The sequence below is a fragment of the Idiotropiscis lumnitzeri genome, chromosome 3 (genome assembly GCF_059441095.1).
Source record: "Idiotropiscis lumnitzeri isolate Australia: NSW breed Sydney's pygmy pipehorse chromosome 3, RoL_Ilum_1.0, whole genome shotgun sequence".
Taxonomy (NCBI): Eukaryota; Metazoa; Chordata; class Actinopteri; order Syngnathiformes; family Syngnathidae; genus Idiotropiscis; species Idiotropiscis lumnitzeri.
The window spans coordinates 9371643-9399375 of NC_142393.1; the positions used below are offsets into that span (position 1 = coordinate 9371643).

Genomic DNA, 27733 nt, shown 5'->3' on the forward strand with positions numbered 1-27733 from the left:
CCACAGTGGTCCACAGCGGCGTCACAGACTGATGGGAGATATTTGATCAAGGGTCTCAGACCTTTTCAAAAACCTTCTGGGAGACAGAAAGACAGCCCCTAATTATCCTTGTTTATCTGTGTGGGAGCTGGACAAAAATGTAACCACATAAATTACACTCAGCAGCCGGACACATGAGGGCATTGGAAGACAAATAATTTTTTTTTTTTTAAAAAGACAAAGAAAATGAAGGTTTATGAATCCAGAAATGAAATCAAGATTCATTGATATGCTATTAGATAATACATTGATGAACAAAGAGCAACAATGAAGGAAATGAGTTCTTAGGGTTGTTGGAAGTGTCATTGTTGGCTTGTCAATTTACAGTATACTTTGCTCACCGTATTCCCCAACTTTAATGGCAGTGCCATGACAACACAAAGGCTGAATTTTAATGAGTCACTTTTATTTGAAGAGGCAAATTTACACAAATAAAGTGATAAGGGGAAAAAAAAAAAACGTCATTCAGCAAGCAGTTAGGCATGTTTGTAATGCATAGCGCATACAGTGTAACGCCTACAAAAATTCAACATGTCATGGTTAAAAATTTTCCCAATGAAATCAAGACACTTTCACTGAAATCAGTCTTATCAGCATTGAAACAGCTCTCGGGTGCTGTACTGCAAGCAGGTCAAAGCAAAAACTGAAGACTTCACATTTTGTTCTCTTCCAGTGAAGCAACTCTAAAACAGATGCTTGCCATCCATTACCGTTTCACATTAATGAACTGAACTAAACAGAAGCTGCACGCATCATGGCTCAAAGCGATAAAACACAGCAGAAGTGATGATGCACATTTGAAGGAATCGTCACATATTAGACTGCTTTCAGTGGGCAGTTGAACATACAGTCATTTGTTTAGGCTACAACAACAAAGTCTATTATTTCCTCTCATTTTCAAGTCAGTCTTTGTTTTTTTTTTTGTCAGAAAACAACGCCAAGTTTACATGAACTGTGATATACGGGCAAAGTCAAACAACATACAGAACACGCTTAATGAGCACAAACAAGAAACATGCCTACATAACAGGCTAAAATTGGTGTTCCGTTAACAATGGAGTGCTGCAACAGAAACTTTCTTACACACGCACACGTATTTAAAGGCCTTTCAAAGTCTTGTACCAATATTAAAATGACAACAATTTTGCAGTCACATGCCACAGCTTTGATTGTGAGGGGGACGAGGTACGTTCAGTGACGACCGTCTGTGGGAAAGGAGGGACGATGATGAAGGCTTCGTCAGTAGCTTTTAGAATAGAGACGGACCCTGCCAGTCGGTGCTGAGAAAAGAGCCAGCAGCAGGAGTGTCAGTAAATTCAAAGGTCCTTCATAATATGAGAAAAAGGTTGCACTGCATGATTTGGGATGGGTTTAATGAGCAGAAACATTTCTTTCAGGCTTCTTTGAAGGTACGCATACTTTTTCTTGGAACACAGTGTTTCCCACATCATGTTAATACTTGGGCGAGCTGCCCAAATAAACAGGTGAGTTTAGAGAACTATTCAAGTGTAAAAATATTAAATCAATTAATAACCCCCCCCCCCCCTTCCTAAAAAAAACTGGATAAAACGGATCGCTGCTTTACATCTCGGTAGCAAAAATGTGATAATTTGGCCAATTTGTCGCTCTCGCGGAGAGCTCCGCACCAATGCTGCCGCTTTGCCGCGCACCTCTCCAAAAACCAAAGTTGCCGCGTACGGGGGGGGGGGGGGGGGTGCTGCGATTGGTCGGCACAAACAGCCGTCACCGTCTGCAGGATATTAACAACGGAATAATGTTAACAAGCTGGTTGTCTTTGTGTGTTGTTGTCGCTTTACTGCAAACCTTAAAATGAACAAACACCGACGATTTTGCTGTCATTCATTAGCACCGACTCACCTGGAGGGGGAGGACCTGGCTGCGTGTGTCAGGATATCAATAAATGGACCAGCACTACAGGACTTCCCCTACCAGGACACATCTGAGGTTTTTATCAAAAAGCCTCACAAGATTCATTGTGCTAATAGGCGGTGCAGTCTGTGGCAATAAAACCAGTCACTATTGCTCTCTCTAGTATTTTCCGTTCTGAATAACATTGAATGCAGCCAGCCACGTTTTTCATTGTTTTACTTTTTTTCCTGTAGGGTAAGCAAACCCTTTAAAGTCGACGGACATTACTCCAAAAAAAAACAAAAACCCCACAGACAATAGATACGGATGGCCTCGCAAAGTTTCCAGTCAAACTTCTGTCAAAAGGGCAACTATATACCATGTTTGAATGGTCTCAATAAGCTAACTTTAACCATACTTAGGATAAGTCGATCACGTCGTACTTTTCAAGATGATTTTTCTCACGTTTGATGAAGAGGTCGTCGTAGCCGTTCTGCTACGTGGACATTCAAATTCTGTTCCCAGACTCTGCGCACTTGTGAGATTGTGGATAACACCTCAAAAAACATGGAGTTATGTGTTTTAAGGCTCAGTATGTTTGTTTTTGGCTGTGCCAATTCAGTTTTTTCCCCTCTTACGATCCAATTATAGCCTAGTTTTATGAATATTATTTTCTTAATTGAATACAAAATAAGTGGTGTCACCGAGTAACAATTTTTACTCTGAAAATTCACAATATGAAGCATAAAATAACCACCCCTGCCAGCATCCACCCACCCAAGTAGATTTCAAATCTGTGGGGAACACTACAAACCGTATCCACTTATGTTTTTTTTCTTCAAATTTTTTTCTGACACGAAACATCATTGTAACTGAGTCCTACCAGTGTAAGGTCTGAGCATTCTGAGGACCACTTTAGGTGGTGGTGGATGCTTGGGAGGAAACACCGCGTGGTAGACTGCAGGAGACAAAACGAGACAATAGTGAAGAGCTGGCAATTACGACACCATCAAAGCTGAGCATCACAAACAGGAAAACAAAACATGCATTGTAAGGAGACAGCCACAGAAATCCTCGCATCATTTAAATAATAAACCGTACATACTGCTTTAAAATGTAACGACACGTTTGCTTTTTGACATACTGTATACAGACTAAATAACTACCGGTACCACCTCACAACGGCAAAAAAGAAACTAATGATTGTTGGTGCCAGCAATCTTTAATCATTGCGACAAGTGACGCATTTGCCATACATCTCACAGCTTACTGTTTGTAATTTTTTTAATGCATGTATGAAATGAACTTGTGTCAAGCATGAGTGGGAACTGAGCCATGTTCTGCACAAAAATACCTATAAAAAAAAAAAAACTCGACATCAATGAAGACAAACAGGTCCAGATTATACTAATTTAGTCGTAGTAACTGGCACCCTACCGATGAAGACAATGGCAGTGCCGGCCAGCAGGGCAAACAGGGTGAACAGCATCATGTGGTAAGAGCTTTCAAAGTCCTGTGGTGGGAGGCCCCCTTCTGTGTTAACAAGTGCTGCTGCAGCTGCTAGGGAAGAGAACAGGAGGAAATCAAAGTCTAAAAATGTCTTCCAAGGCCTAGAAGTACAAATTATTAATTACAGCACAGGGAAGAAACGTTTCAATATGTCCATGAAATCTGAATGGAGGGACGGGGGTGGCTGTTTGCACAGAATAAAAGCAGCCTGGAGAACAATTTAAAACCGTGTTAAAGGGGATGACAAGCGAAGAAATTTCTAAGAAAGAATATGTTCTATGCAGCCCCACTCGTCGACACAAGGCATTCCAATTAATATTGCGTTTGAGTTAACAGTAAAATTAGGGAGCGGCCATTTTGTCACTAGCAGTTAACTGAAAATATCCGGTTGCTCGGGGGTCAGGTAATGACCAATCATGGCTCAGCTTCAGAAAACAGATTTTGCTGATTCACTCGTATTCTATAAACACAGTATTAATCAGACTACCACTTTATGGCGAGTAAAGGCACTGTGATGTCAGTCAATCATAAGCTACGTTCCTTACATACTGACTGGCAAACGTCAAGTTAACGTTGTCTCGTCACTTCTGGGATGTCTTTGATGTCCGCGGAACAAACGGCAGCCACCCTAACAAAATGGCCAAATTGGAACACTTGGCATCCCTTGCAGCTGGTCACTCCAGCAAGCACACAATCATGCCATCAATACAATACATTGGACAATTTCCTTATGTGAGTCATATAGGAATAAAAACAAACTGAGCTATGACTCTGATTTAAAGGTCGTCAAGCAACAACCTTTTTGTGACATCGCATGAACCCACAGAGGAGAACTGACCTTGCATGTTTGCGCCGGGCTCAGCCACGTGTATCAAAGTGACCGGGATGATGAGACTCTGACCCGAGGAGGCACTGCTGATGGTAATAGCAGCAGAGCCAGCTGTTCGGAGGTCCAAAGCCGTGATGGTGTACTTTGACAGACTCCGCAAACCGCTGTGTGAATCAACCTCTTGAATACCAATGATGGGCGAATTGGAGACCACCTAAGAAACACAGAAAATGTACTTGGCTATAGTCTTTTTCCTCCCACAGAAAAAGGCATCATTATTTTTTTGAAAAATGTGACTGCCCCTGACCTCCAAGTCTGCTCGGGCAGCAGCTGGACAGAAGATTGTGAGCTCCGCAGATGGATGCAGGTTTGAGAGGATCATCTCAGTCAGGTCCGAGTAGAGGCCAGGCTCTATTGGCAGTCTGGCGCTGACCTGCTCCCCTGAGAAGGCGCTGCCCTCCAGGCCAGCCTTCACCAGCAGGTTAGTCATGGACATGCTCAGAACTCTGGTCAGCTGGTCTGCCATTGGCTGCAGGGTCATGGAACACGTGTACAAGCCTACGGCAAGGGCAAAAGGTAAACAGAAGGCCGAGCAGGACAGAATGATGAGAAACGAGCATGAGTGTAAACATGCTTGCGGACAAACAAGAAAATCTTCTTCAAGTGAACAAATTATACTCATAGAGGGAACACTGCTTTTACTTAATACATTACCAAGTGTATTTTTGCCCTGCTCTCATCTCTGACTTTGTAGGTGAAAGGTCATTTCACTCACATTAGAAATCTTGTGGGAATTAGCAAATTAGGTGCCGCCTAGACCGTGATGCGGATTCCCTCAGAGGGCTCCGAAATACAATTAGAACAGTTTTCAGGCACTAGGGAGCCGCTGCAAGTCAATACATCAACGTGGCACCTTTTATAGCCGCTCCTTGGGCCACGTAGATATTGATTATAGCCTGTAAGCAGTATTTACCTACGCCCTCACATGGAGCATCCAGCCCTAGTTTGGCTCGAGACAACCTTGTTCGACAGAGCTTTGATGTCAAAGCTATCGAATACCGTGTGACTGAGGGAACACTGAAGCAGCAGTATTTTTATTTTTAATGAAATATGATGCAAAACCAAGTAAAATTGCCTGGCTCTTGGCTCGTTCGTCATTATAAATGACAACTGGTTCTCAACTGACCTACCTGGTTAAATAATTAAATACACAAATTCTCCAACTCATGTCTCAATTGACACAATTTACTGCGGGGACGAGACATACCGATGCTGGGATCAAAGCTGGTGTGTGTTTTAAAGACGCTGCTTGCAGGGAAATCAACGGCGTCGTTGGTAAAGCTGAGGTGGCAAGCGACAGAGGTTTCTGGCTGCAGTTGCGCAATGGCTTCTGTCTGCATAGAGGAGCAGGTTCCTGCAGGATACATTTCACGAGCATAAGCTCAAGGCTACAATAAGCACCGTCGTTACAGAAATTAAGATGAAGAAAGGAAAGGTGGGAGGAGCTGTGTGGAAAGCATTTTTGAGTGAGAGAATTCATACACTTTCACTGTTAAAAATATTTTAAATTGAAACTTTAGGCTAACACACCAAACCGAGTGCAGTTTGTATTTGACTTCAATAAGAATGAGAGTTGAGAAAAATGTTGTGCAGGTTGTCAGAGTAATTGTCAACATGCTTCAGTGAACTACAATTTCAATGTTCAAATATCAAAATTGTTATTTGGACCAATAACATGCTTTTTTTGGATGAAGCAAGGGGACACAAATGGTTTTGTACTTGGCCCGAGATGGATCATTTTTATTTATGCTTGTTAATTAAATGGTATTTTTCGAGATTTTGTTATTATCGACAAAAGGTTCAAAGTTCTTTTACTACCAATGAGGTTGGTTCCTTGTCCTCTGGTTGTGAGTAAGACTTCAGTCGGCTTGCCAATTCGGACTGGTGCCTGCGCCATTGTCGCGGTCTTTGTAGCTGATTCCACCACAATCTAACATTAAGGAGGAAAAAAAAATACAATTGGCATGCTAGAACAAATAAAATCAGAAGCTTCTCAATTTTGTTAGTGTCAGATGCAAATTTAAACTTTATAGTTTAAGTATACATGAAATCATCTGCACAAATATGCAGGTTACATTCAGCTTAGTGGAGATACACTATGGCAACGGAATCCAGTAATGGAGAAAAATAAAAGTAATTCATCTCCACGTCATCTTGTCACGCATTGATATTTGACAAAATGTCGATGTGGCAGGTGATGACAGACACACTTATTCAACTACGGCAGGAGTTGCCAATCATCCAAAAGCTGAATATAACAAGTGACTATTAAATGAAAGATTTGGTTTGTAATTTTGCGTTGAGACTTTTACTTTGCCACTTCCGTGTCCGATCTGCTCCTGAGTCCAAATTCTGCTCTTTGTGTCACGCAGAGGAGTTTAATATGCATAATTAGAACATAATTGGTTACCCCATCACGACAATGACGGCCAAGAGTAATATACATAAAAAAAAACTAAAAAAAAAACTTGCACTCTGTATATCAGTGAATTTTGCGATTGGCTGGCAACCAGTCGAGGGTGTACCCTGCCTACTGCCCAAACCGCAACCCTTGTGAGGACAGGCGGTACAGATAATGGATGGATGGATATATCACATGAATTGTAGCAGCTGAATTAGTAGCTATGGACTATAAAGACGACATACTTTACCTCTCTGTATGTTTTTAAAACACCAGGTATCTCATAGTAGACCGTAGCTGTCCCATAGTCCCTGGCTACAGCTCCACCCGTCTTGGAGTCTACCTGGAGAACGGCATTTGCTGAGGAGCTCCAAGAACCATGGCTTCCTGCAGAACAGAGTAGCTTTAAAAACGTGCAAAAGATGATTAAGCTAAAAGTGTTCAGAGGATTTTACACATTTACATTCTCCCAAGTGTCTCACCATCTTGACTAGCCAGCTGAGCAGTGAAGCAAATGACGTCTCCCACCACCAGCCTCTGGGCCTCTCCCGGCTGGATGGCATGCTCCACGGGAAGCGGAATGTAGTCTGCCACAACAGTGTTTTCACTGTCGTGCACAGACAGAAGCGTGAGGCCTGTGTTGACAGTCTTGACGGTAAAAGTATGGTTAGCAGGCCCGGATCCGATTTGCACCAGGTCATCCCTGAGAGGCGGGAACAAAACAAATATTTTAAAATGAATTGCAAAAAAAAAAAAATATGAAAAGATTATGAAGTTAAACTCAGGAAATAGTTAATATATGAAGGATAACATAGATTAAAAAATAAAAACAGCTGTAGTGGGACGGTATTTGACACATAAATCGTGCTATGGAAATCTCAACCAGAACAGTTGACCAAATGATGTGTCCGGTCATATTAAAAAAAACAAGCATTGTCTCTTGCTGTCTGCCTCCATCTAAAGAGCACCTGCCACGGAGAAACAACTCCCGGCTGAAATACTTGTCAAATCCAATTGCCTCTTGGAGATTTTAAAAGAATTTAATCACAGCCTATTCTTTTTGTCACAGGGGTATCAGCGTTGCATGACTCTGATTTTGATTGGTTTCCCCTAAAAGTGAATGTCAGCACCTTGAGTGCACTGTAATGGAATCAATTTATCGTGAAGACCGATGAGGAGGCCCTCACAGACTTCACTTCCGTGCCAAACACTCACATTCATTTAACGCACTCACTCCATAACTGGGCTGGAAACAACTGCTTGTGAAACTATGTAGACGAAACAGTCTGGTAAATTAACATAGTGAATTACAAGGAGTGTCTGCCTTATAATTCCAAACCATAATTGCAGTGTTAAAATATTAATTTGACATCTTCATAAAGCACAGAGCATGGTTTTAACGCAAGCGTTTTCTAACTGGTCACAGCTCTGGCAGGGAATTGTAAATATTTTGGTTTCACAGTTTTCCCGTGATGTAGATTAGAGGCACAACGATTAATCATTTAATTGACATTTGATCGCTCATCAAATTAATTGAAAAAATATTTTTGATAATCAATGCACTGTTTAGATACCTTGTTTAATTTAAAATGGGTCCAAATCCTCATTCTGAGATATATATATATATATATATATATATATATATATATATATATATATATATGCACATCAATCACACAAGTCATTGTAAAGCAAAATTACACTTGTAAAGTCATAATGAAAAACAATTACATTAATTATGCAAGGTTGTTGGCAGTTGGCATTGTACATAAGACTCAACAGTCAAACACGTTTGAGTGGCTTGTGGCTTTGGCACAACACTCCTCATTGTATTGTATTCACTATGACTGACAGGTAGACTGGAGACCGACCTGTTCGTGGAGAAGGTGAGATGGCTGTTAGAGCTGTGCAGGACCTCTCCGGTGCTGGCGTGAAAATAAACGGTGAAGGTGAGGACTATGCCCAAAGGGAAGGCTTTCAGGCTCTCCTTAGTGTGTGTCTGTAGCTCTGGACTGGTACTGAAGCGCACATAGGCCACAGGCACCACCTGTGGGATGAGGATGTTGGGTGAGCAGGTGAGTCACTTTAAGACTTTGCATTGCACAACTTTAGATTGTGCGATTGTGAATGGATGTTGACAGCCTATTACGTAGTTCCTGTGAACATAAACATGCATGCACGTATATTTATAGAACATTAAACACCGCTCAAGACGCCATCGCAACATAACTTCAACGTTAACAGTTAAGGGAATTCATCCGTGAGTCTGTTTTAAGCTCATTTAACTATTTAATGGATGTTTACGCGAGGCACTTATGAACTAAGGTAATTACAGTTGATGATGGAAAAAGGGACGTTTCAATCTGGAGGAGGTATTAATTTGTAAAAGTGGATGGCAACTAACTGAGGCTATTAGGGATGGCCAGAATTTTAGGAAAAAGTAAACATGCTGTAAAATATCTATTTTCATGGATGTTTATTCAAAAATCCAAAAGACCACGGAAAAAACAAAAGGATGCTGTGATGACGGAAGCAGATGTTTCTCCCAACTGCAGGAGTTGGCTATTGGCCATAGGCCCAGGGCGACAATGGCCACCTGGCCGCTGAGGACTGGCCCTCGGGTGGCCATAGAGATGACATGTTCCGCTGTTAGAGCCAATTTGAAAATGTTGCAGGCAGGATGAGACAAAATGTCCTAAAGATTAACTTTGAGTTTGCAAATGAGTCTGTATGTACCGCATCTTGTCATTGGCTAGTTGATTTTATTGCAGCTTCCAAAATTACATCGTTAAAGAGATGTGTTCTTTACCCTCTAATATATTCAGTTTAAAAAAATATATATATTTTTTTAAAAAGAGCAAAATCCAACCTTTAACTCAAGTGCATTTATTCAGTGAGAAAAAAACAATACCACATTAAGAAATAATTATTTTACTTAATCTTCTCCTATATTTTTTTTTCACAAGAACCGGAAGCTTTGTCCTCATTTGCTGCTGTCAACCTGAGGTGTTTTCGGAAATTCATCGTGATTACTACTCTGAAAGTGCATGTGTATGTGTTTTATCAAATGCAGCCTATGTTATGAACGAATCCGCATCTCATGCTTGAACTCTCTCCATCATTGTGATTACTATTGAGCAAGAGCAAGTGTGATGTCATTTTCAGTCATTTTCAGAACATATTGCGGAAAATAATAATAATAATAATAATAATAATAATCCTGAAAATAATATTTTGGGCTGAGTAGAAATTGCAGGACAAGCCAAATCATGAAAAAATATGACTTATAGTCTGAAAAATACGGTATAATGTAAAACATTGTATCATATGAATCCAATCTGAACCAAAAATAAAATAATGTAATCCCTATGATATTTTAGATCTTTTGAAAGAGAAAGCAGGTGGCAGGAAGCCTCTCAAACTAACCTTTACTGCAATGATCAGAGTTTGATTGATACCAAAGGACTCTTGTGAAGTAACGAGCAGTGATGAAATGCCAGTAAGTGAGCCAGAGAAGAGGAAGCCCTTATCATCAACTTGTGCGATGGCAACCCGGTCAGTGTAATCCAGCATCTGGTATGAGAGTGCACCCGCACCATCCCTAGTACACAGCAACACAAATAAAGCTATAAATTTGTCTCAGTATGTAATTGAGGAACTAGATAAACCTGCAAATTGAACTCACCTGTTCGTTTGGAGTTTGAGGACCGAGTTTGGAGTCATGAGTATCTCTCCGGCCTCGACTTTGGGATTAAGCATGTGTAGTTTGTCATAGACCTTGCTCAAAGCAAACGTAGAGACAACACCATTATTAAGGCATGTCACATATTTGTTTATGACACTGAATTTGTCAGTAATTTGCAGTCTTATATCTTCACAATATTCTAAAGATCAATAACTTGACTGCTGTGTGTAGCTTCTGCCGTTTGAATTTGAAAGAGGCAGCAGAGACCCGGGGTATGTACCGTGTGGTAATTAGTTCACATTGTAGTCAAATCTAAACGCAAGATCAGTTTTAAAGTTCTACCTGGATTTGGATCTCATCCTTAAGCTCCGGAAGATTACCAGCAAGTTGACCCACAACAGGGTCGACAACTCGGAGAACAACCTTGAGCCCGGTCCTCCCTCTTGTCCGACCAGTCACACGCATGCCGAAATTGTGTTCCGAGTTGAGCTCCACATTAGCCTGAGGGTTTACAAAGGCAAATCAAGTAAAAAGTGAATAATACTTCTACGGATGCAGAGACAGCATGATGCTAGTCAGCCTGATAAAAGGAACCATTAAAGAGATGCATACCACAGAGTGTCTTGATTGGACATCCAGGATGTCCCTTTTGGTCGTGGACCAGTGGAAGCTAAGTCCTGGGAGAGCATTACCAAACGTGAAGGGGGTTTGACTATTGGTCAAACCCATCACATAAACGGGCATCTACGGAAGGAAATGAAATGCGATAAGGGCCAATCCAAACTATTTTCAAAATCATTTGTTCCATTGGAAACTATTTCTTAAAATATACAATCGCAAGGCTGTACCTGCGCTCCCGTTGTGATTCGTGTAATGGGTGCTCTAATTCGAATGGCAGTCAAACGCACAACCTCGACTTCCACTTGGTCCTAAGGACAAAGATTGCCATTTGCAATTGCATCTGTTCAAAGAAATCTCACCTGCATCTCCCCGTCATGTTATTTACCTTTGAGACAACAACCAGCTTGCCGGTTTCAGCATCGACAGCTTGGATGAGTCCGGTCACAGTGACGTTACCAATAGTCATACCCTTGACGTGACCGATGCCGTTCACAGAAGCGATGTCCTCATTGGAGATAGAAAACAGTATATTGGACTGAGGCTGAGGGCCACCCTCAGATGTGATCTAGAAACAGGGGAACATAAAAATGAGTTCCTCACAAAAGATAGTTTAGCAACGTGACATTCAGCCCAAGTATTTCAGAAAAGTTATAGCCGTTCATTTTACCATGAGATAATTAGAGGTAAACAATCATTAGATGAACCTTTTCCATAAACTTTCTAAAGTGGCACATCACTTGGGTATTTGACCCCGTGTAATGTTGGGCAATTAGACGGCGATCTGATTCGATAAGGGCGCTTTTTAATGAGCACACCAGTGCACTCAAAGAGGAGCTGGAAAGGACAGCGTTGTGGCCAATGCCGTTTTCCAGAGAAAGTCTGGCAAATGTCCCTTTTGGAAGACTGACTGGGAACCAAATGAACTCCTCTGGCAAGTTCAACTGTGGCTGCCTGCTGTTAGCAAAAGCATCAGTACCGCACACACAAACACACCTGCATCATTGCTCCAATCAGCAGAATCATTTTCCGGGGGATGAGTTTGAAGGGTGGAAATACCTATTAAGAAAGAGTTAACGGAGAGTTTGATATATTAGCAGTCGTGATAATGACTTAGGTAACTTCAATAAATGGAATACCTCAATTTGTTGAGGAGCAGATGAAATTTTCCTCTCATTTTGATCCACGACGACCGCTGACAAAGTTGTCTGGCCAATAGAAACACCTTTTACGAGCCAAACTGCAGTGTCGTGTTCTGTGGACTCGGCGGCTGGTCTGGAAAAGGAAGAGTAAGGCGTGTCCATTACGGTTGAGATATTTTTAACAACAACACATCAAGTTTCACATCACTTACATTAATGAGACTATTGAAGATGCTGCCGTAACTTTCAATTTCATGAACTGGAAATAGCTGACTGGGAAAGGCTTCTTGTTATCATCCAACACTCTGACATAACATCTTACTGACTTGCCAATTTCCACCTGTAAGTGAGACACATGAGGACAGTCATTAGGGAAATCACCAATTCGGATCACGGGAAGGGCAAAGCAAAAGACGTTCAGACCGAGTGAGCTCTGTGAATATTAGAAGTTGGCGACTCGTACTGAGCAAACGTACTGAGGCACGTAAGGAATGTGTGATTCTTATACTGTAATGAGGGTCATCGCGTCAAGCGGCTCCAGCGTTAACCACAATGAGGAATCATCAGACTGGAAACTGACCTTGTCGACCACTCTCAAATTCACCTCCAGGATTTCAGAAACATGCACTGTGGCTATAGCTGGAGATGGAAACGCCAAACAAAGGTCGTGAACCATCACTTGCACCACACCTGGCTGGATGGGGGCAACCTGGAGACATAAAGGAATGCAAATGAAAAATTCTAACTGGCAAGATAATCATTCTTTATCCCTTGTGTATTTAAACTGTGAATTTCCTTAATTCACGCCTATAAAACTCCAGATGCCCCGCCCCCCACATACCTGAGCGGTTCCTTGGGTGTCCTGCAATACCACATTTGCAATGTCTTTGACACTGGTATTGACAAAAAAGTGGCCTGACCCCTCTCGCAGGGCAAGGTGACCCTACAAGGAAAAAACTTTTTTTTTAACTTCAACTCAAATTTGGTATGAAATAAGTCTTTTTTTGCACAATTTAAGATAACTTGCATGGTTGTGCATGTTTTGCTAGTCACACCAGTCATGGGAAAATGAAGCTTCATGAAGCACAAGTGATATTTTTTTAGTCCTTTAGATGTTGCTCTTAGTCTAAAGATAAAGGCTCATGCAATGGAAATGAATTAAATTTCCAAAGGGTTCCATCTAAATGAGTTAAAAATGATCGATCACAAGTGCTTCATGAGGCTTCATTTGCCCATCACTAGTCACAACAAAAGGAACCTGACCACAATTGCCACTAAAATCGTTTTTTTTTATAATTCATTAGGTTATTTAGCACCTAAATGTTTCAGACAATAATGAGTAGGGTCAAACGTGATTGGATGAAGTTATTTGCAAAAATAAATATAATATCAAGTGTATGGATAAACAGTAATCAAGCAGTAAAACAAAAACGTCAATCTTACCCGCACATCTGGGTGATTGTATATGGTTAACATTTCTGGAAAAATATTCACATCGTCAACTAATATGAGTTCCAATGTCGCTGACACGGGGGTAAACGCGTCAACCTATCCAGAAGAACAGTTGCAACAGAAAGATATACCACAAGGTTATATGAAGACAAAGACAATCCAGAGGCTCCACACAGTTGACAATCTTTAAAAAAAAAAAACACTGCTCTTAATTGTTTGCATAAAAAGTAAACGTTAAAGGACGAGTAGATTTACATGTATATTTTTTTTTTGTCAGACAATGAACACAACACAGTGAATGTACACCAGATAAGTAAGCAAAACAGCTGAAAACCTTAATCATCTTGAAGGTTGCCCCTGCCCAAGGCAATCACTGCATATTTACAACCAACATTAACAGCTGCACATTACCTTGTGGTAGAAAGCATTAAATGGGGGCCTTGATAATAAAAGGCTACTTTAAAAGTGAAAAGGCAACACTGCAATTTTTTTTAATAGCAGATATGTGCTGAAGAGGGTTTTAACATCTTTCACCATCCCGCATGGGCCACTAGGTCACAATCACAGCAGGAGGAGAAAATAGACCACTCAAATATCAGATAAACTGTAAAATTCGGCACTTACTCGACTATGAACTTTGGCTGCTTTGATATGTGAAAGCTGGTAATCCAGCGCTGTCACTGTGATGGCAGCAATCCCCGATTGACGGTGCACGACGATGGTCTGCCGGCCTGTTACAGATGAAAAAGAAAAGCAATTGCCACAAAAAAAAAAAAAAAAAAAAAGCAATAATTTTAGACATCAAAGAAACACAGCAATGAAAGTCGGGGCATTCAATTGAGCTAAACCACCCATCCATTTGTCTCTTGAAATACAACATATCACCAAATTTTAATAACAGACTGTTTCACCGTGTAATTTCATCTGTTTGTTTTCATCCTCGAAAAGTTGAAGCGTCATGGGTCGGACAGGCTCGATAGTGGCCCGGGACACGTTGGTTGATTCCCACACTATGCTCAGTGAGCTGAAGTTGTCAAACTTCCGCCCTTGTTGATCAAAAGCTGCAAGGTCCAAAACTGAGTTGCGGTAATTTGAAACTGGTACCTTAAAAAAAACACACACACACAGTACAGGCAGTTAACAGAGCATTTTTGATCATTTTACAAAAAATAAATAAATAAAAAAATTGGAAAATTAAGTAAGAGGCAAAGACATGCCTACCATGTATTTATTCTGCTGCAAGAGAGGGCAGGACAATTCCTGCTGTGGGATGGCATACACTGGGACCAGTGTGAAGCGTGACGGAGGAGCGCAAACAAACTTTACAGATGCCTGCTCCACAGCGGGATAAGGGTTGGTCACACTGGCCTTGTTACTCACCCTCACCTCCAGCATCTGGACAATCACGATGGATCATTACAAAGTTCTGACAGTGGGTCATCATGGATAATACATTGCATCTCTGCAATGGCAATCGTATTATATAAACTAACGTTCTGCTGGATTTGATGCTGTGGCCAATGCTATATACAAACAAAACAAATTACACGCTCAAATGGAAAGCACTTATTTGTGTAGTTAAAAGAAGTAGAAGTCATGCCTGACATTTAGTAACCGTGGAGGAATTACCTGCTCTCCCAATGCCTTGCAGGTCGCTCTGACCAAGTGCTGGTCATAATTATGAGACAGTGGGCTAGTCAGAGTAAGGGTGACACTTTGTTCATCCTCAGCTTTCAAGTCACAGAGGAATGTAGAGGGCTCCAGAACCCAAGGCCGAGGCCCACCCTCGAGCAGCATGTCTTTAGAGGAACCCAGTGTCACTACAGCCACTGACACGGGATCAATAGCCTGCCAAATGACATCATCAAGACAATTAGTGTCACTTAAACATGTGATGTTTCTAAGAAAATTATTTCAAAGAAGATCAGGTAGAGCGTAGCGATATGATGAACCATATCGCGGAGGCCAACATTTATTGTCCCACTTCTCTCCGAGGTTCTCTATCTTTTAGATAAATATTTGTGTTTCTTATGACAGACTAAGGCAAGGGCGAATAATAAGCAGCTTGATTTTTTTTCATTTTAAAAACTTTGACTTATAATGCCAGTACCACACAGCTGCCACCAGGTGGCTTAAGGAATAATAAACCAAGGAAGTTATATTTAATTCTTATTCATGCACTTGATTTATCAAAGTAATGAAAAAAAATGAGGAAATAATTTTTTGCCAAAGAAATATTGCTGCCACAACATTGGCTTTGGGTTTTATTCCACAACATTGTGTAGTGTAGTTTGTTTTTGCGACATGACCCCGCTTTACGTTATTTACAACACATGGATATGAGGGAGGCATAATAGCCGTGCCTGAAATAGTTGCATCTTCATCACAACAGACGGAGTCAAGGTCCCATACGGGTCAAGAGGCACTTGAATTGTTGGGTTTGCTTACATTTTGGGCTCAAGAAAATGGATGCAAAGCAGAAAACATGCATCACTAACACGAAAAATAACATTTCCAATAGTCTCAAGAACAATGCTTCAAAACAAGTGTTGAATCAAAATATATGTTGTAAACTGGATATAACATCCCACAAGAGCAAATCTGTGACTACATCATGAGTATTAAAAGGCTCCACATTGGGGTATTTGTCACCTCATCAAAACATGTCATACTGTTGAATTTTGTATTCTACTACAACTGTTTCAGCCCCTCTCATTCCTATGCAGCAGAGAAGCATACTTGTATAAATCAGACTAGCAAGCGTATAATGCATAATTAAAATGCATAGAGCCTGGAAAAAACCCAAGAGGGGAGCAGTGGAAGAGTCACTGATCATCCCATTTCTGCATTTATTGTAAGAGCAGGCTGTGTATGAATGTGCAGGTGTGAGCATGAGCGGGTTTGCCGCCTTAGAGGACAAAGGCTAATTGGCCTTTGAGGCACGAGAGAGAGAGAATCACAACAATGCCTTGAAGGAACATTTGTGATCCATCTCGATCCTATTGGGGCCCATTCAAGGGGAATAAGTCAGGATGGTTGCCCACAAGGAAATTGGTAGTTTTGATTATCAACACATTTTTTTAAGACTCACGCTGAGTGGAAGATAAGCTGCAATAGTGATCTTTGCGCTCAGGTGAACGTTGCCGTGGGTGTAGCTGACCGAGAGCGTGGTGTAGCCTGGGGCCAGGGCTTTGGCTCTCACCCCACTGCAGTGGCCCTGGCCTGGAGCCAGTCGATCTGCAAGGCAGAAGCATAGGTGTTGGAGGGGAAAAAATGCAAATGCACAAATACCCGCAATTGTTTACAAAGACACACTCATGATTCTCCGTAGAACAAAAAGGGTTCGTTGCTCCCCGCTTTCTATTTCACTTATGAATTGGTGATCCAACGATGGAACATTATTTTATAAATGCTTTCATGCCTTTGTTACATCTCTGCTAGATTGCTGTAATGCACTTAATTTTGGAGTAAGCCTGTCCTCCCTCAAGCGATTCCAACTGGTCCAAAATGGTGCTGCTCGCCTTTTAACTGGAGCACATAACACCAATCTTGTCTTCTCTTCACTGGTTCCCAGAAAACTTTAGAGTTCATTTTTTTGTTTGTCTTTAAATGGCCCCAGTGTAGCTATTTGAGCTCCTCCATCCCTACGCACCTGCCCGGTGCCTCAGGTCTGCAGACCAGATGCAACTAGAGGTGCCGAGGACTAAGCGAGCCTCAGAGGGGATCACGCCTATTCTGTTGTCGGTCCTTCTCTCTGGAATGACCTTCCATTTTAAATGTTAGCCCCCTTTCCGTCCACTTTTAAAACTTGTTTGAAGACACATTTTTATTCTTTGGCTTTCGACGCAACATGAGACTGTCACTGTTCTACTGTATGACACCATGAATGAGCAATGATTAGTTAGCGACTGTCACTTGATGGCAACTCTCCTGTGAGTGAGGAAACTGGCAACAAAAGGAGGAATTTATCTTTTATGTACTGAAGCAGCTGCTCCACATCACAATGCATTTGCAGACTCGCCTTCGAGCTGCTGAAAGACGCCTTGGTTTTCTTCATCAACCTGCAGGTCAAAGTGAGAGCAGTCACTCAACATGACGCGCTCCATGCCCTTTTCCTCCAGAAGGCCAAATATACTGAGCGGTAGGTCAAGAATCATGCCCACGCGGGCCTCCACCCGGCAGGGAGCAAAGTCCATGGCCACAGGTTCAACGACGTATACCTATAAGAAGCAATTTGAACAAAATCATCAGTGTCAAAGTTGGGGTTGAGATTGTAGACGTTTCAGTTCATGATGAATTGCTGTAACAAGCTTGACAGCCCCCAAAATTGAACATTTGTCCTTTTTAGGCCCCAAAAATTGTCATGTTTTATATGTGAGGTTAATAAATTAAAAGAAATGAAGGTATGACATGTGGACTTGGTGCACTGCTAAAACTGGATATTTGCTCCCAAAAACTAACAGTTTTGCGGTCAATACTCCATTGTCAAGAACAAATATGAATATCGGCATTAATATAAACCCTTGTCACTTGGAATTTAAAAAGGCCGTTACTTTGTGAATATGTCATACTCCTCGCCTAAGGTGTGGATATTTTGAAGGGGATTTTTCATTCCCATTAAATTTGCATGTTGACGAATCCACTAACATAATCTTAAGAAATGTCATTTTTTTCTTTTGATGACTGACTTATGTCAAAGTAAAGTAAGAAAAAAAATGAGAAATTAAAAGCATGTGTTGCCCAGTCATCTTCAGTTTTTACAATGATCAATAAAAGCAGGCAAATAAACCACCACCTTGAAAAAGGTACGAAATCACCTGGCTGACAAGAGAAAATTAATCGGATTATCAATGATGTGACCATACCTTCATCTCTCCAAACTGGAGTGGATTGCGCGTATCCTGCGCTTTAACTGTGCTGACACCAATGTCACTGACAGTCGTCATCACGCCTTTGACAGTCACCGTGGCCACACGTGTGTTGGAGGAAGACCACCTCAAATTTCCACTGCCACCCGTTGCCTATCCAAAGTATTCCGCAAATACTGTCAAATACACCTTTCAACGACTTTGAATTGGGACAGTATGAGAGGTAATTGCCCAAAACACTTCTGCAATAACTATGTCATCATCTTGTTCATAATAATGAATTATACCTTTATTGTGTACTGATAGGCGCCGACCTTGGGTTGCCATGGGAACGTGAGAATACTGGGACTAAGTACTATGGGTTTATAGATTTCCACATCCTGTTCATTGTGGGCTGGGTTGGCGAGTGGGTGGACCTCACCCTTCTAAAAGCGGAACAGAGAACACAGCAATTGAAAAGGCGGGCCACTGAATTCTTAGTAATGAACAAAAGGTTAACACAAATGGCATTTTGAAATTAAAACGTGAACAAGTAGAAAGAAAACTTACTTCATCCTCCACAGCTCTTAAAGTAGCATCGACGACACTTCGGCCGTCTTTCATTGCTTTGACCCTATGATAAGATCCATTCAGGGAAGAGTGCAAAATGTCAAAGTATTCCAAAGGAAAAACTGTGTCAATACGGATGTTCTGCCAAAAAAAGAGGGAGAAAAGCAACATCAAAAGCCATGCTTTATGCAGCATTGTATGAAAGACGGCCAGGGTAAAGCTGTGAGCTGCAATTCAAAGTGCGTATTATGTGAGCAAAAGAACCGTTATAACACAGCTGGCATCACGGTATGGAAAATGTGCATCAGGTCCGTGACGTTCTTCCGATTTGGCTCGTGAATCTCACATTCGGCGTCCGGTTAACGTTTTGCTATCTTCGCAACAGCAGAAAGATGAACGGATGGGAAAAACACGAGCGCTTCAATGTTACGCAATAATTATATGGTGATTAGAATCCTTTAACAGTACAATAAATTTGAAACTTGCCGATATGTCTGAAAGATGTCAGTGCGTTCCAAGAAACTAACACCCTCCTTATAAAAAGGGTCAAGTACCCAGCTCTACATATTCGATTCTCACTTATCTAAAACTAGAAAGTGCATTGTTCCAAAATATGACAAAACTCAAGTTTCAGGAGGTTGAGCGGGTCGTCCAGTCACCGAAGGGTTGGCTGTTTGAATCCCGCTCAATCCGAATCATGAGTCGCTGTGTCCTTGAGCAAGACACTTCACCTACCTTGTCTCCAATGTGAGTCAGACTGATGTACGGTAACTGGTAAAAATGTTTGGTGGGAGTCAGGGGGACCGTAGGTGCAAACTGGCAGCCACGCTTCCGTCAGCCTGCCTCAGGGCAGCTGTGGCTCCAGAACATATTTTACCAACACCAGAGCGTGAATGTGTGCGTGCATGAATAATTTATCTATTGTTAAACACCTTTGAGTGTCCACAAATGTAAAACCAATGCATTATTATTATTTTCAATGTCACAAAAAATAAACGGGTTACACCACTGACGAACAATGGCAAAATTGATGAACCACAGTCTCAGGAGAGTCAGAACAGAAGCAACAACTCACATCGATGTCTTTCTTGAACCGGTTTCCAATATAGGCCTTGGTTGGATAAATTCACTGAACAATTTTATTAGATACTTCTTTAATCATATTCATAATGAAGTAATGATTAGGTAAAAGCTATATTTTCTTCCATGCAAAATTATATAATCCAAAAAGACAGACCAAAATGCAACCATCTGAGGTGATGAAATAATGCCTTTCTGAAAAGAAAAAAAAAACACTTACAAGAATATTTGGAACCAGTGAGTAATTTGATAATCACTGGCGAGATCGAAAGTACGTCACGGCCCCTTTTGCACATTACCAGTATTCATTTTATGAGGACGGTTTCATCTACAGGTGTTATTCTCCCAAGGTTTACTCACATCAGACAGGTAGATTTTTTTTCCAGATTTCTCGAGCACTTCAATCAGGACATCATACTCTCGACCTGTTTCCAGAACCCAACTGTCTCCAGGATGAATTTTAAAACCTAAATCAAATACACATGTTTGAAAAAGACACTTTTTCCAAAAGACAACTGAAGTGACTGAACTTACGTAAGTAGGCAGGTTCCACCACATACAGAGTGCTCTTGGGAAGATGAAACACGTCCATCGGAAGACCTAAATCATACTTGTAAGGAAAGTTGAACCAGTGGGCTCTAATATTCTTGATCTTGATTTTTGTAAAATACGTTTCTTTGTACTCCAGAGTGGTTTTTCTTCTTCATTATACATTCTATGACTGGTGCGACTGGAGTGACGTATAGTCCAAAACAATGTGGTACTAGTCTGCTAGCAGCTTACTAAACCATCAGCGCATCATTAAGCCTCCAACAGAGCGCAAGCGAGCATATTTCAGAAGGATACTTTTATGGTCGAGCACGACATTGATGTGTCCCAGTTGAATGGCTCTAACTGTGGAGGTTTTTTGACCCAGCCGCGCCACGGCAACATCTGGGTTCCCGTTTTTGTGGACCACGCTGTTCTGAAGGTGTAGCTCATATTGATCACATGGCATTGCGAGCTCTTGAAAAACAATAGGAAACGAAAGCACGTTATCTCAGATTAACCCTAGCACTCAAACGCAAGCTCCACTCAGCAGTCTTACCGGTTATCGAGCCCTGTCTTATCTTCAGGACTTGGTATCGGATTGACGTTCCGACCAGCAGGTAGACGTCATGTGCGGGGCTCAGTAAGATGTTCTCTAAAATCAGTAGTTTCACCTCAGCTGCGGCCACACCCTGCGGAACAGATATCATAGAAACAATAATGGCTTCGGCTTCAAGAGCAGTGATTTTATGACAAACGGCAGAAGGGAGTTTGACTGAAAGGGGACATGAAGTCAAGTTGACTTGTTTAATTGACTGTATACAAATTGGTGTAACTCCAGACTGCTTGCCCACCCGCCAAATGTGAAATCAAACAACCGTGTCAATGTTTATTTATCTGCCCATTTCTGAAAATGTGTTTGTGAGCAAGTGCTGCAACAGTAATGGTGAGGCTAGAAAAGAATCTATCTGGGCACCCTGAGCATGATATTTTATTATTTGTCGCCATTTTTAAGATACGTGCCCTTCTTTATACAACACACATATATATGAGCCGCTTGCAAAGTCTGAAAAGTTGATAAATCGCATAGCAGTGGGTCGTCATGGCATCAAATGCTGTACTTTGCATTTGGATTAGACGAGACTGCCTCTCCCACCCCAAAACTGAGCAATTTCAACTAGATTGTCAAAAATGGATGTAAAGTGTCCTGTAATTTACCATGCTTTGCATATGTTGGTAGAAGAATACTGAAGACCTTTTATGGGCAGATTTGGAGGGAAAAAATGCATTAACGTCTCCTTTATTCCACTACTGAATCAGACTCTAAAGCACACAGATCAAAACAAGCTGTACTTAATTTAAAACTTTAAAAATGAATGTAATTGACAAATGCCACTATTTTAAAAAAAATATGTATTCCCACACCATGACTCCATTTTACAGTTTGTCACTTATATTGGCGTCTTTTCACAGTCTTGAGGATAGGGAGAGTCCTTAACTCAAGTTAAATTTTATTTTATTATTGCCACATACCAGCCATAAACTTGTGAAATTACAATTCAGGTAGGGACCAATGATTATCCCAGCCTGCTATTTTTAGATCCCATCAGTGGAGGTTTGCGGTCACACAGAGGCCACAATTTAAATTCTTCTCGTCTTCTAACACTAAGAAATACTGGAGGTTGTCTGACAATCAGCCAATACATTTGAATATTTGTGCTGGGAAAGACTTTTTATCTTACTTGATACAATGATTCTTGGATTTTGGCCTTCACTTTAGCATGTCCGGTTTTGAGGCCTGAGACCAAAATAATGTCGCCCTGTTTTCCAACACGCTCCATTTCAGATATGTATCCAGGAGGTGTGTATGAGGACTCAGAAAACTTCAGAAACCTTGAGAAGAGACAAGACATGGAAATGTTAACTTTGCTGTCATTTGCATTTTACTCAAAAGAGCATATGGTAAAATACCACAAGTTGCTTTGTGGTGCCTTGAGTTATAAGTTTTTTTGTTTTGTTTTTTTTCCATTTCATGACCACATTCGTATCTCGAATCATACTGCCCCATTGAAAATAATAGAAATGCAGTTAATCCATTCCAGAAAATGCATTTTTTTTAAATAGGTTTTTTCCTCAGAAAATTTGAACTCAACAGCAAAGCACCAAACAAAAAGTAACAGATTGGTCTCCATATAACCTGCAAACACAGCAAATGTGAGCGCTACGTTATAGCTCCAGCTGTTGTGAAATGCGCTATATAAATAAAGTTGTATTGTATATTGTAAGGAAATCAATGTTAATTGGTGGTGGCTGGATGTTGTGAAATGTGTGGCCGCCATCTAGTGGTGGGGGTCTAAAAGGATTGCGTATTAAGATAGACTTGAACTTCTGTACTTCGTATCTTACTAATAAGTAATGACAAATAGATAAACTACGTTATTCCATTGCTGTTGAATAATGCCGATAATGACGGAAGCCCCACCGTAACGAATTAGAAGAATCAGAGAATCCGTTTGCGTCCACATCTTTCACTAAACTCCAGTCAAACACCAGACCTGCAAGCGTGCTGAAGGTATTTCCTGTAAAGAAAGTAAAAGCACAATAGTCATGCTAGACTTCTCCTTATACTCAAACAATTTAGTGAAGATTAAACAAGTGGGTATGTAACTGTTGGAATCGAGGATATTTGCATATATTTGTGACTCAGATCAACATACGGCTGGCTGGCCTTAAACAATGTCGAGCAAGCCCATCTGACAACTGGCAGCTGGATTAGCTAGTATGAAACCAATCTGCATTTGATGACAGGATCGTCCACATTCTTCTACAGTCTACTTAAAATAACAAATCTAAAGGCCAAAGTCAATGAAACATAAAGTCTGAGACCCTAAAACAGGGGTGACCAACTTTTCTGAAAGCTCAGCTACTTCTTGGGTTTTGATTTACACCAAATGGCTATGAGTTTGATGACATACTGTTGAGACAACCAATTTGATAAAATTACCTTCAATTATGTCATTATTAGTATTCCATTCATCCATGTAAAGAAATGTAAATGATTTTGCAATTATCAAACGTGATTTTTCATGGTAGAAAAGTGCTAAACAAATGAATTTCGGCAAGCGTTTATATTTTCCAACGATCACATCTGCATTATTCCTCGAAAATCACAATGTTCCATTACTGGTGATCTAATATTAGAACAGACCTGTGGTCTACTCATACGGCCCTAGGTGGCTATTTGATGCAAGCGGGTACCATGCTTGAGAGCCCTGCCCTAGAGCCTTAAACAGAAAACATCAGACTGTACCCACAGTTCATTTGTGACATTCTAATTAATAAACTGAAATTGAGATGGAAATTGGGAAATGAATGACATGAACACAGAGATGAAAATGGTATACAGTATGAATACATTGATCAAGAGCAGCCCAGATATGCTAATTAGCTCGGTTAAAGGAGTACTTAGCAAATCACCGGCGGGCTATAATGAAAGGAAGCTTATCTCGCGGGCACCTTCAGAGTCCAGTGCTTTGATTTTGAGTGCAAGGGGTGAAAGCTCCAGGTGCAGCTCTCTGGTGGTGGACACAATGGTGACATCATAGATCACGTCGACGATTGCATCACAGCGCAGTACCTGTCCTGTCACTGTGAATGACGGAGGGCATCACACGTTAGACACAAAGCGCTTAAATACTCAAGAAGCTCAAATGTGTTGGTGCTGATAAGGACAAAGAAACTTGGATCTTGAATCATGCACCGTATATACCAGGGGTGGGCCAAACTTTTTGATTCATGGGCCACAATGGGTTCTAAAATTTGACACGGGGCGGGACCAGGAACAGATGGATGGAAACGTTGAGTAAGAGGCTCCACCCCAACAAAGATAATCAATCTAGGGTGCATCTCCTAGTGGAGACACATCAGAATTATATGGTAAATAAAATATTAACAAGGTTTATTCAGTTCGGCGGACCGGATTATAACATTTAACGGGCCGCATGTGGGCCCCGGGCCGTAGTTTGGCTGATAAATACTGTAGCTATGATTTGGGCATAGGCTGGAGGGTGTTTCTAAAAAAAAGACCTTTAAAATTGATGTGAGCAAGACATAATACATAAGCAATTGCACAACAATAAAAAGGAAGGAAAGCGTGTATGTTGTGCAATATAAGAATAATTTGATGATTGAGTAGAGTCTCTCCATTAAGTACAGCTCAAAGGGTTTGAATTTTTTTGATTTATATTTACCAACATCTTCAGCAAGAATGATGCTAGCCAATCTGGAGGGCTTTGTGTAAAGAGCTTGAAGAACGGCTCTCTGGGAACAGCCTCGGCTGGGCTCTTCGTCTATGGGCTGGACGCTCACTACTTCTGGTTGAGTTGATGTCCTGGAAGAACATGAGTCCACTGAATATATTGGTTAAGCACAGTAAAGTTAAGTAGCTTTGCTCACCATCCTTGACAGAAACATTTCAAACATTCAGGAAGAAAATTGAGGGATTTCCAAAAAGGGCCTAAACTCATCAGTACTTCGCGATCTCCATAGTGTTTCATTAATGCATTAAGAATTAAGCATTTTCTCCGGTTCGGAGTCTTGGACTTTTTCATTTCTACTTCAAGGACAGCAGCGTCTAAGGTATGGCAAAAAAAAATAAAAAATTCTGTTCTTTGCTCATACTTTAAACTAAGGCTAGGCAATTAATCGAAATTGAATAGTGATTTCAATTTTGGCTTCCCATAATCTTCATAATGAAAGAAAAAACAATTAGAGGGACGCTTCATTGACGCTAACATCGGCACTAATATAATAGGTTTGCGTGTAAAAATGTGATCAGCACTAAAATGCCCCCCCAGGACTCTGTAGTGATTTCAGTTTTTTTTTTTTTTTTTTTTTTGTGATGCGATTTACGACAAATTGGCCTTTTGTAGCTCGGCTTGTTATTTTTTTTCCGGTTTCAACGTCTACGTCACAGCAGGGAGGTAAGCAAAGTAATATTGCTCGAATTGTCAGTTCCGTTGTCTAAAAAGGCGACGTATCGCCACCAAAATGCAAATGCACATTACTACTCTTGTCCACTTCAAACTGTGAAAGTATAAAAACGTTCTGCCCAATAGTTTGGATTTATTGACATCAAACGTGAGCTTATGTGTACACCTCCACAAAATCAGACCGCGCCAATCGATTCTCCACTTATACAGTCTGAAGCGGACAAGAGCAAGAATGTGCACATAAACCCGACTGGTTATATTTCTGACATTTCGCAAAGCTTATCTTTTGTTAAGTGTGAGGAGGCAGCCTGGCATCGATGTTTACACCTACCAGCCCCCAGACAGGGAACAACATACGTTCTTCGACAGTGTTCAAATTAACAGCACTGCTCGGGGAAGCAATTAGCTTTTGGTCACTAAACAGACGTTAGCGCAACAAAATAAGCGTCTTACCGGCGACTTGGTGCCGGGGATGCCTGGCTGTTGCCACCCATGCACGTTCGCGTCCATCACTGCTTGCAACCATTTCATGAAGCTGTCAGCGTCACGGCGCGAGTCGGCGTAGATTTCAGATAAACTCCGCATCAATGAACCCTGGAGGTGGTCTTCTTAAACGGTGCGCATCGCAGTGCCACTTAGGGAGCGTCAATGTTCAGCAAACAAAAAGTTCCAGCGAGGAGGCCGACTCCACAGCCAAGTGTGGCCGCATTGGAATGCTCCGTTGAGTGGCATATGCGTAGCCCAAAGCTGTTACGCTCCAAAGAATATAACGGCGCGTTGTACTTAATCCTCATCCAAATAAATGTGCATGTCTACTCAATCCCACTTCAAATATCCTGACTGGTCCTTTTATGCTCACCGTGTGTGCAGCGTCCTAACAGCATCATCTATGTACCTCTGCTCACTTCCACAGTTCCTCTTTCTCATCTAAATCAGACACGGAGAGGTTAATCATTTTTATATGTTGAAGTGGTCATAGGTAGGGATGTCCACATTAATTTTGGTGCTAATCGATCACAGTTTTTGGATGTTTTAAGCAATGAAAGTACAATGATTTCCAATGGAGGGTTTGTAATCGGTCCCTTTCATGACTCGCCAAAAAATGGAGAGAGTGGAGGGTGGTGTGGCTATATTCCTCGTTAATAGTAAGCGTTTTTCAAGTTGTCACTTATTTCCTAATTTCTCCAAAATGAATAGTTTAAAAAAAATGATAAATAATTTCAGTTTCTTTATTTAAAAAATTATAAACTGAGATTTTTAGTGAAAAATAGACCATTTTGGGTTTTGTACTTGTATAAGATGCACAAAGAAAGTTGTGCTGGCGAAATATGTTTTCACACATCGTCCCTTTCACCCGCCCATTCACTCATCCCCTAACTCAGGGGTGGGCAAACTTTTTGATTCACGGGCCACAATGGGTTCGAAAACTTGACAGATGGGCCGGACCAGGATCAGATGGGTGGAAATTTAGAGCAAGTCAATTAATCTAGAGTGCGCCTTCTAGTGGGGACACATAAGAATTACAGGGAAAATAAAACATTAACAAGGTTTATTCATTTAATTTTTACAGGTTCGGCGGGCCGGTTTACAACGTTTAACGGGCCACATGTGGCACCCGGGCCGTAGTTTGCCCATGGCTGCTAACTGTTGGTGACTAACAGATGTCGTTTCCACGTGCAGGAGGTTGCAATATGACACTTTTTGACCACCTTTTTTCTTTCTCCACTCACCATCTGTAGCAGCCCTCAGTGGTTTCCAGTGTGAAGTTAATTCGTGTATCTCTGGCAAATGGCAGCAGCACGTTGGGTATATTCAGCTTGGAGCATCCACAGTTGTGAAAAACGCCTACTAATGACAGCAAAACTAACACCGACTGCATTTCCGCGCAATCAACGTGACTTGTTGGTAGCGAAACTAAAATGAATAAAAACCGCAACAAACTTCTTTCGCCTCATTAAAATGTTGCTATCTATCGTGGCGGTGTTGTGAATCTCCGGAAAGAGAACAAACTCAGGAGTTTACTTATAAACAGAACACATGAACCGAAGCTAGTACCTAACACATGAACCCGCCAGTAGTAAGTTGGACTTGAAAGCATGCGGCAACGTCACTC

The 27733-nt window shown here is 41.2% G+C and overlaps 1 protein-coding gene across 2 annotated transcripts; it reads right to left on the reverse strand.

Annotated features, from left to right (window-relative positions):
• Positions 1-947: 947 nt before the first annotated feature.
• nup210 (nucleoporin 210) lies at positions 948-27721 on the reverse strand. 2 transcript variants are annotated; one of them, XM_088291782.1, is made up of 40 exons: positions 27351-27721; positions 24880-25019; positions 24146-24277; positions 23112-23208; positions 22372-22522; positions 21189-21321; positions 20948-21106; positions 20636-20701; positions 20462-20568; positions 19022-19162; positions 18760-18897; positions 18470-18625; positions 17626-17824; positions 16696-16841; positions 15234-15452; positions 14826-14999; positions 14516-14708; positions 14229-14335; positions 13596-13700; positions 12994-13095; positions 12733-12861; positions 12365-12492; positions 12150-12285; positions 12007-12069; positions 11399-11578; positions 11241-11321; positions 11005-11136; positions 10735-10893; positions 10393-10484; positions 10134-10308; positions 8579-8754; positions 7190-7410; positions 6958-7094; positions 6125-6236; positions 5514-5660; positions 4554-4804; positions 4256-4460; positions 3346-3465; positions 2792-2866; positions 948-1319 (listed from the first exon to the last, which is right to left on the reverse strand). In XM_088291782.1, exons 1-40 carry the CDS (start codon positions 27497-27499, stop codon positions 1279-1281), a joined length of 5574 nt encoding a protein of 1857 aa, XP_088147908.1. In that variant the 5' UTR covers positions 27500-27721; the 3' UTR covers positions 948-1278. The 2 variants fall into 2 exon arrangements, with proteins under 2 accessions (XP_088147908.1, XP_088147907.1); XM_088291781.1 differs by having other exon boundaries at positions 3346-3468.
• Between the last annotated feature and the right edge of the window lie 12 nt (positions 27722-27733).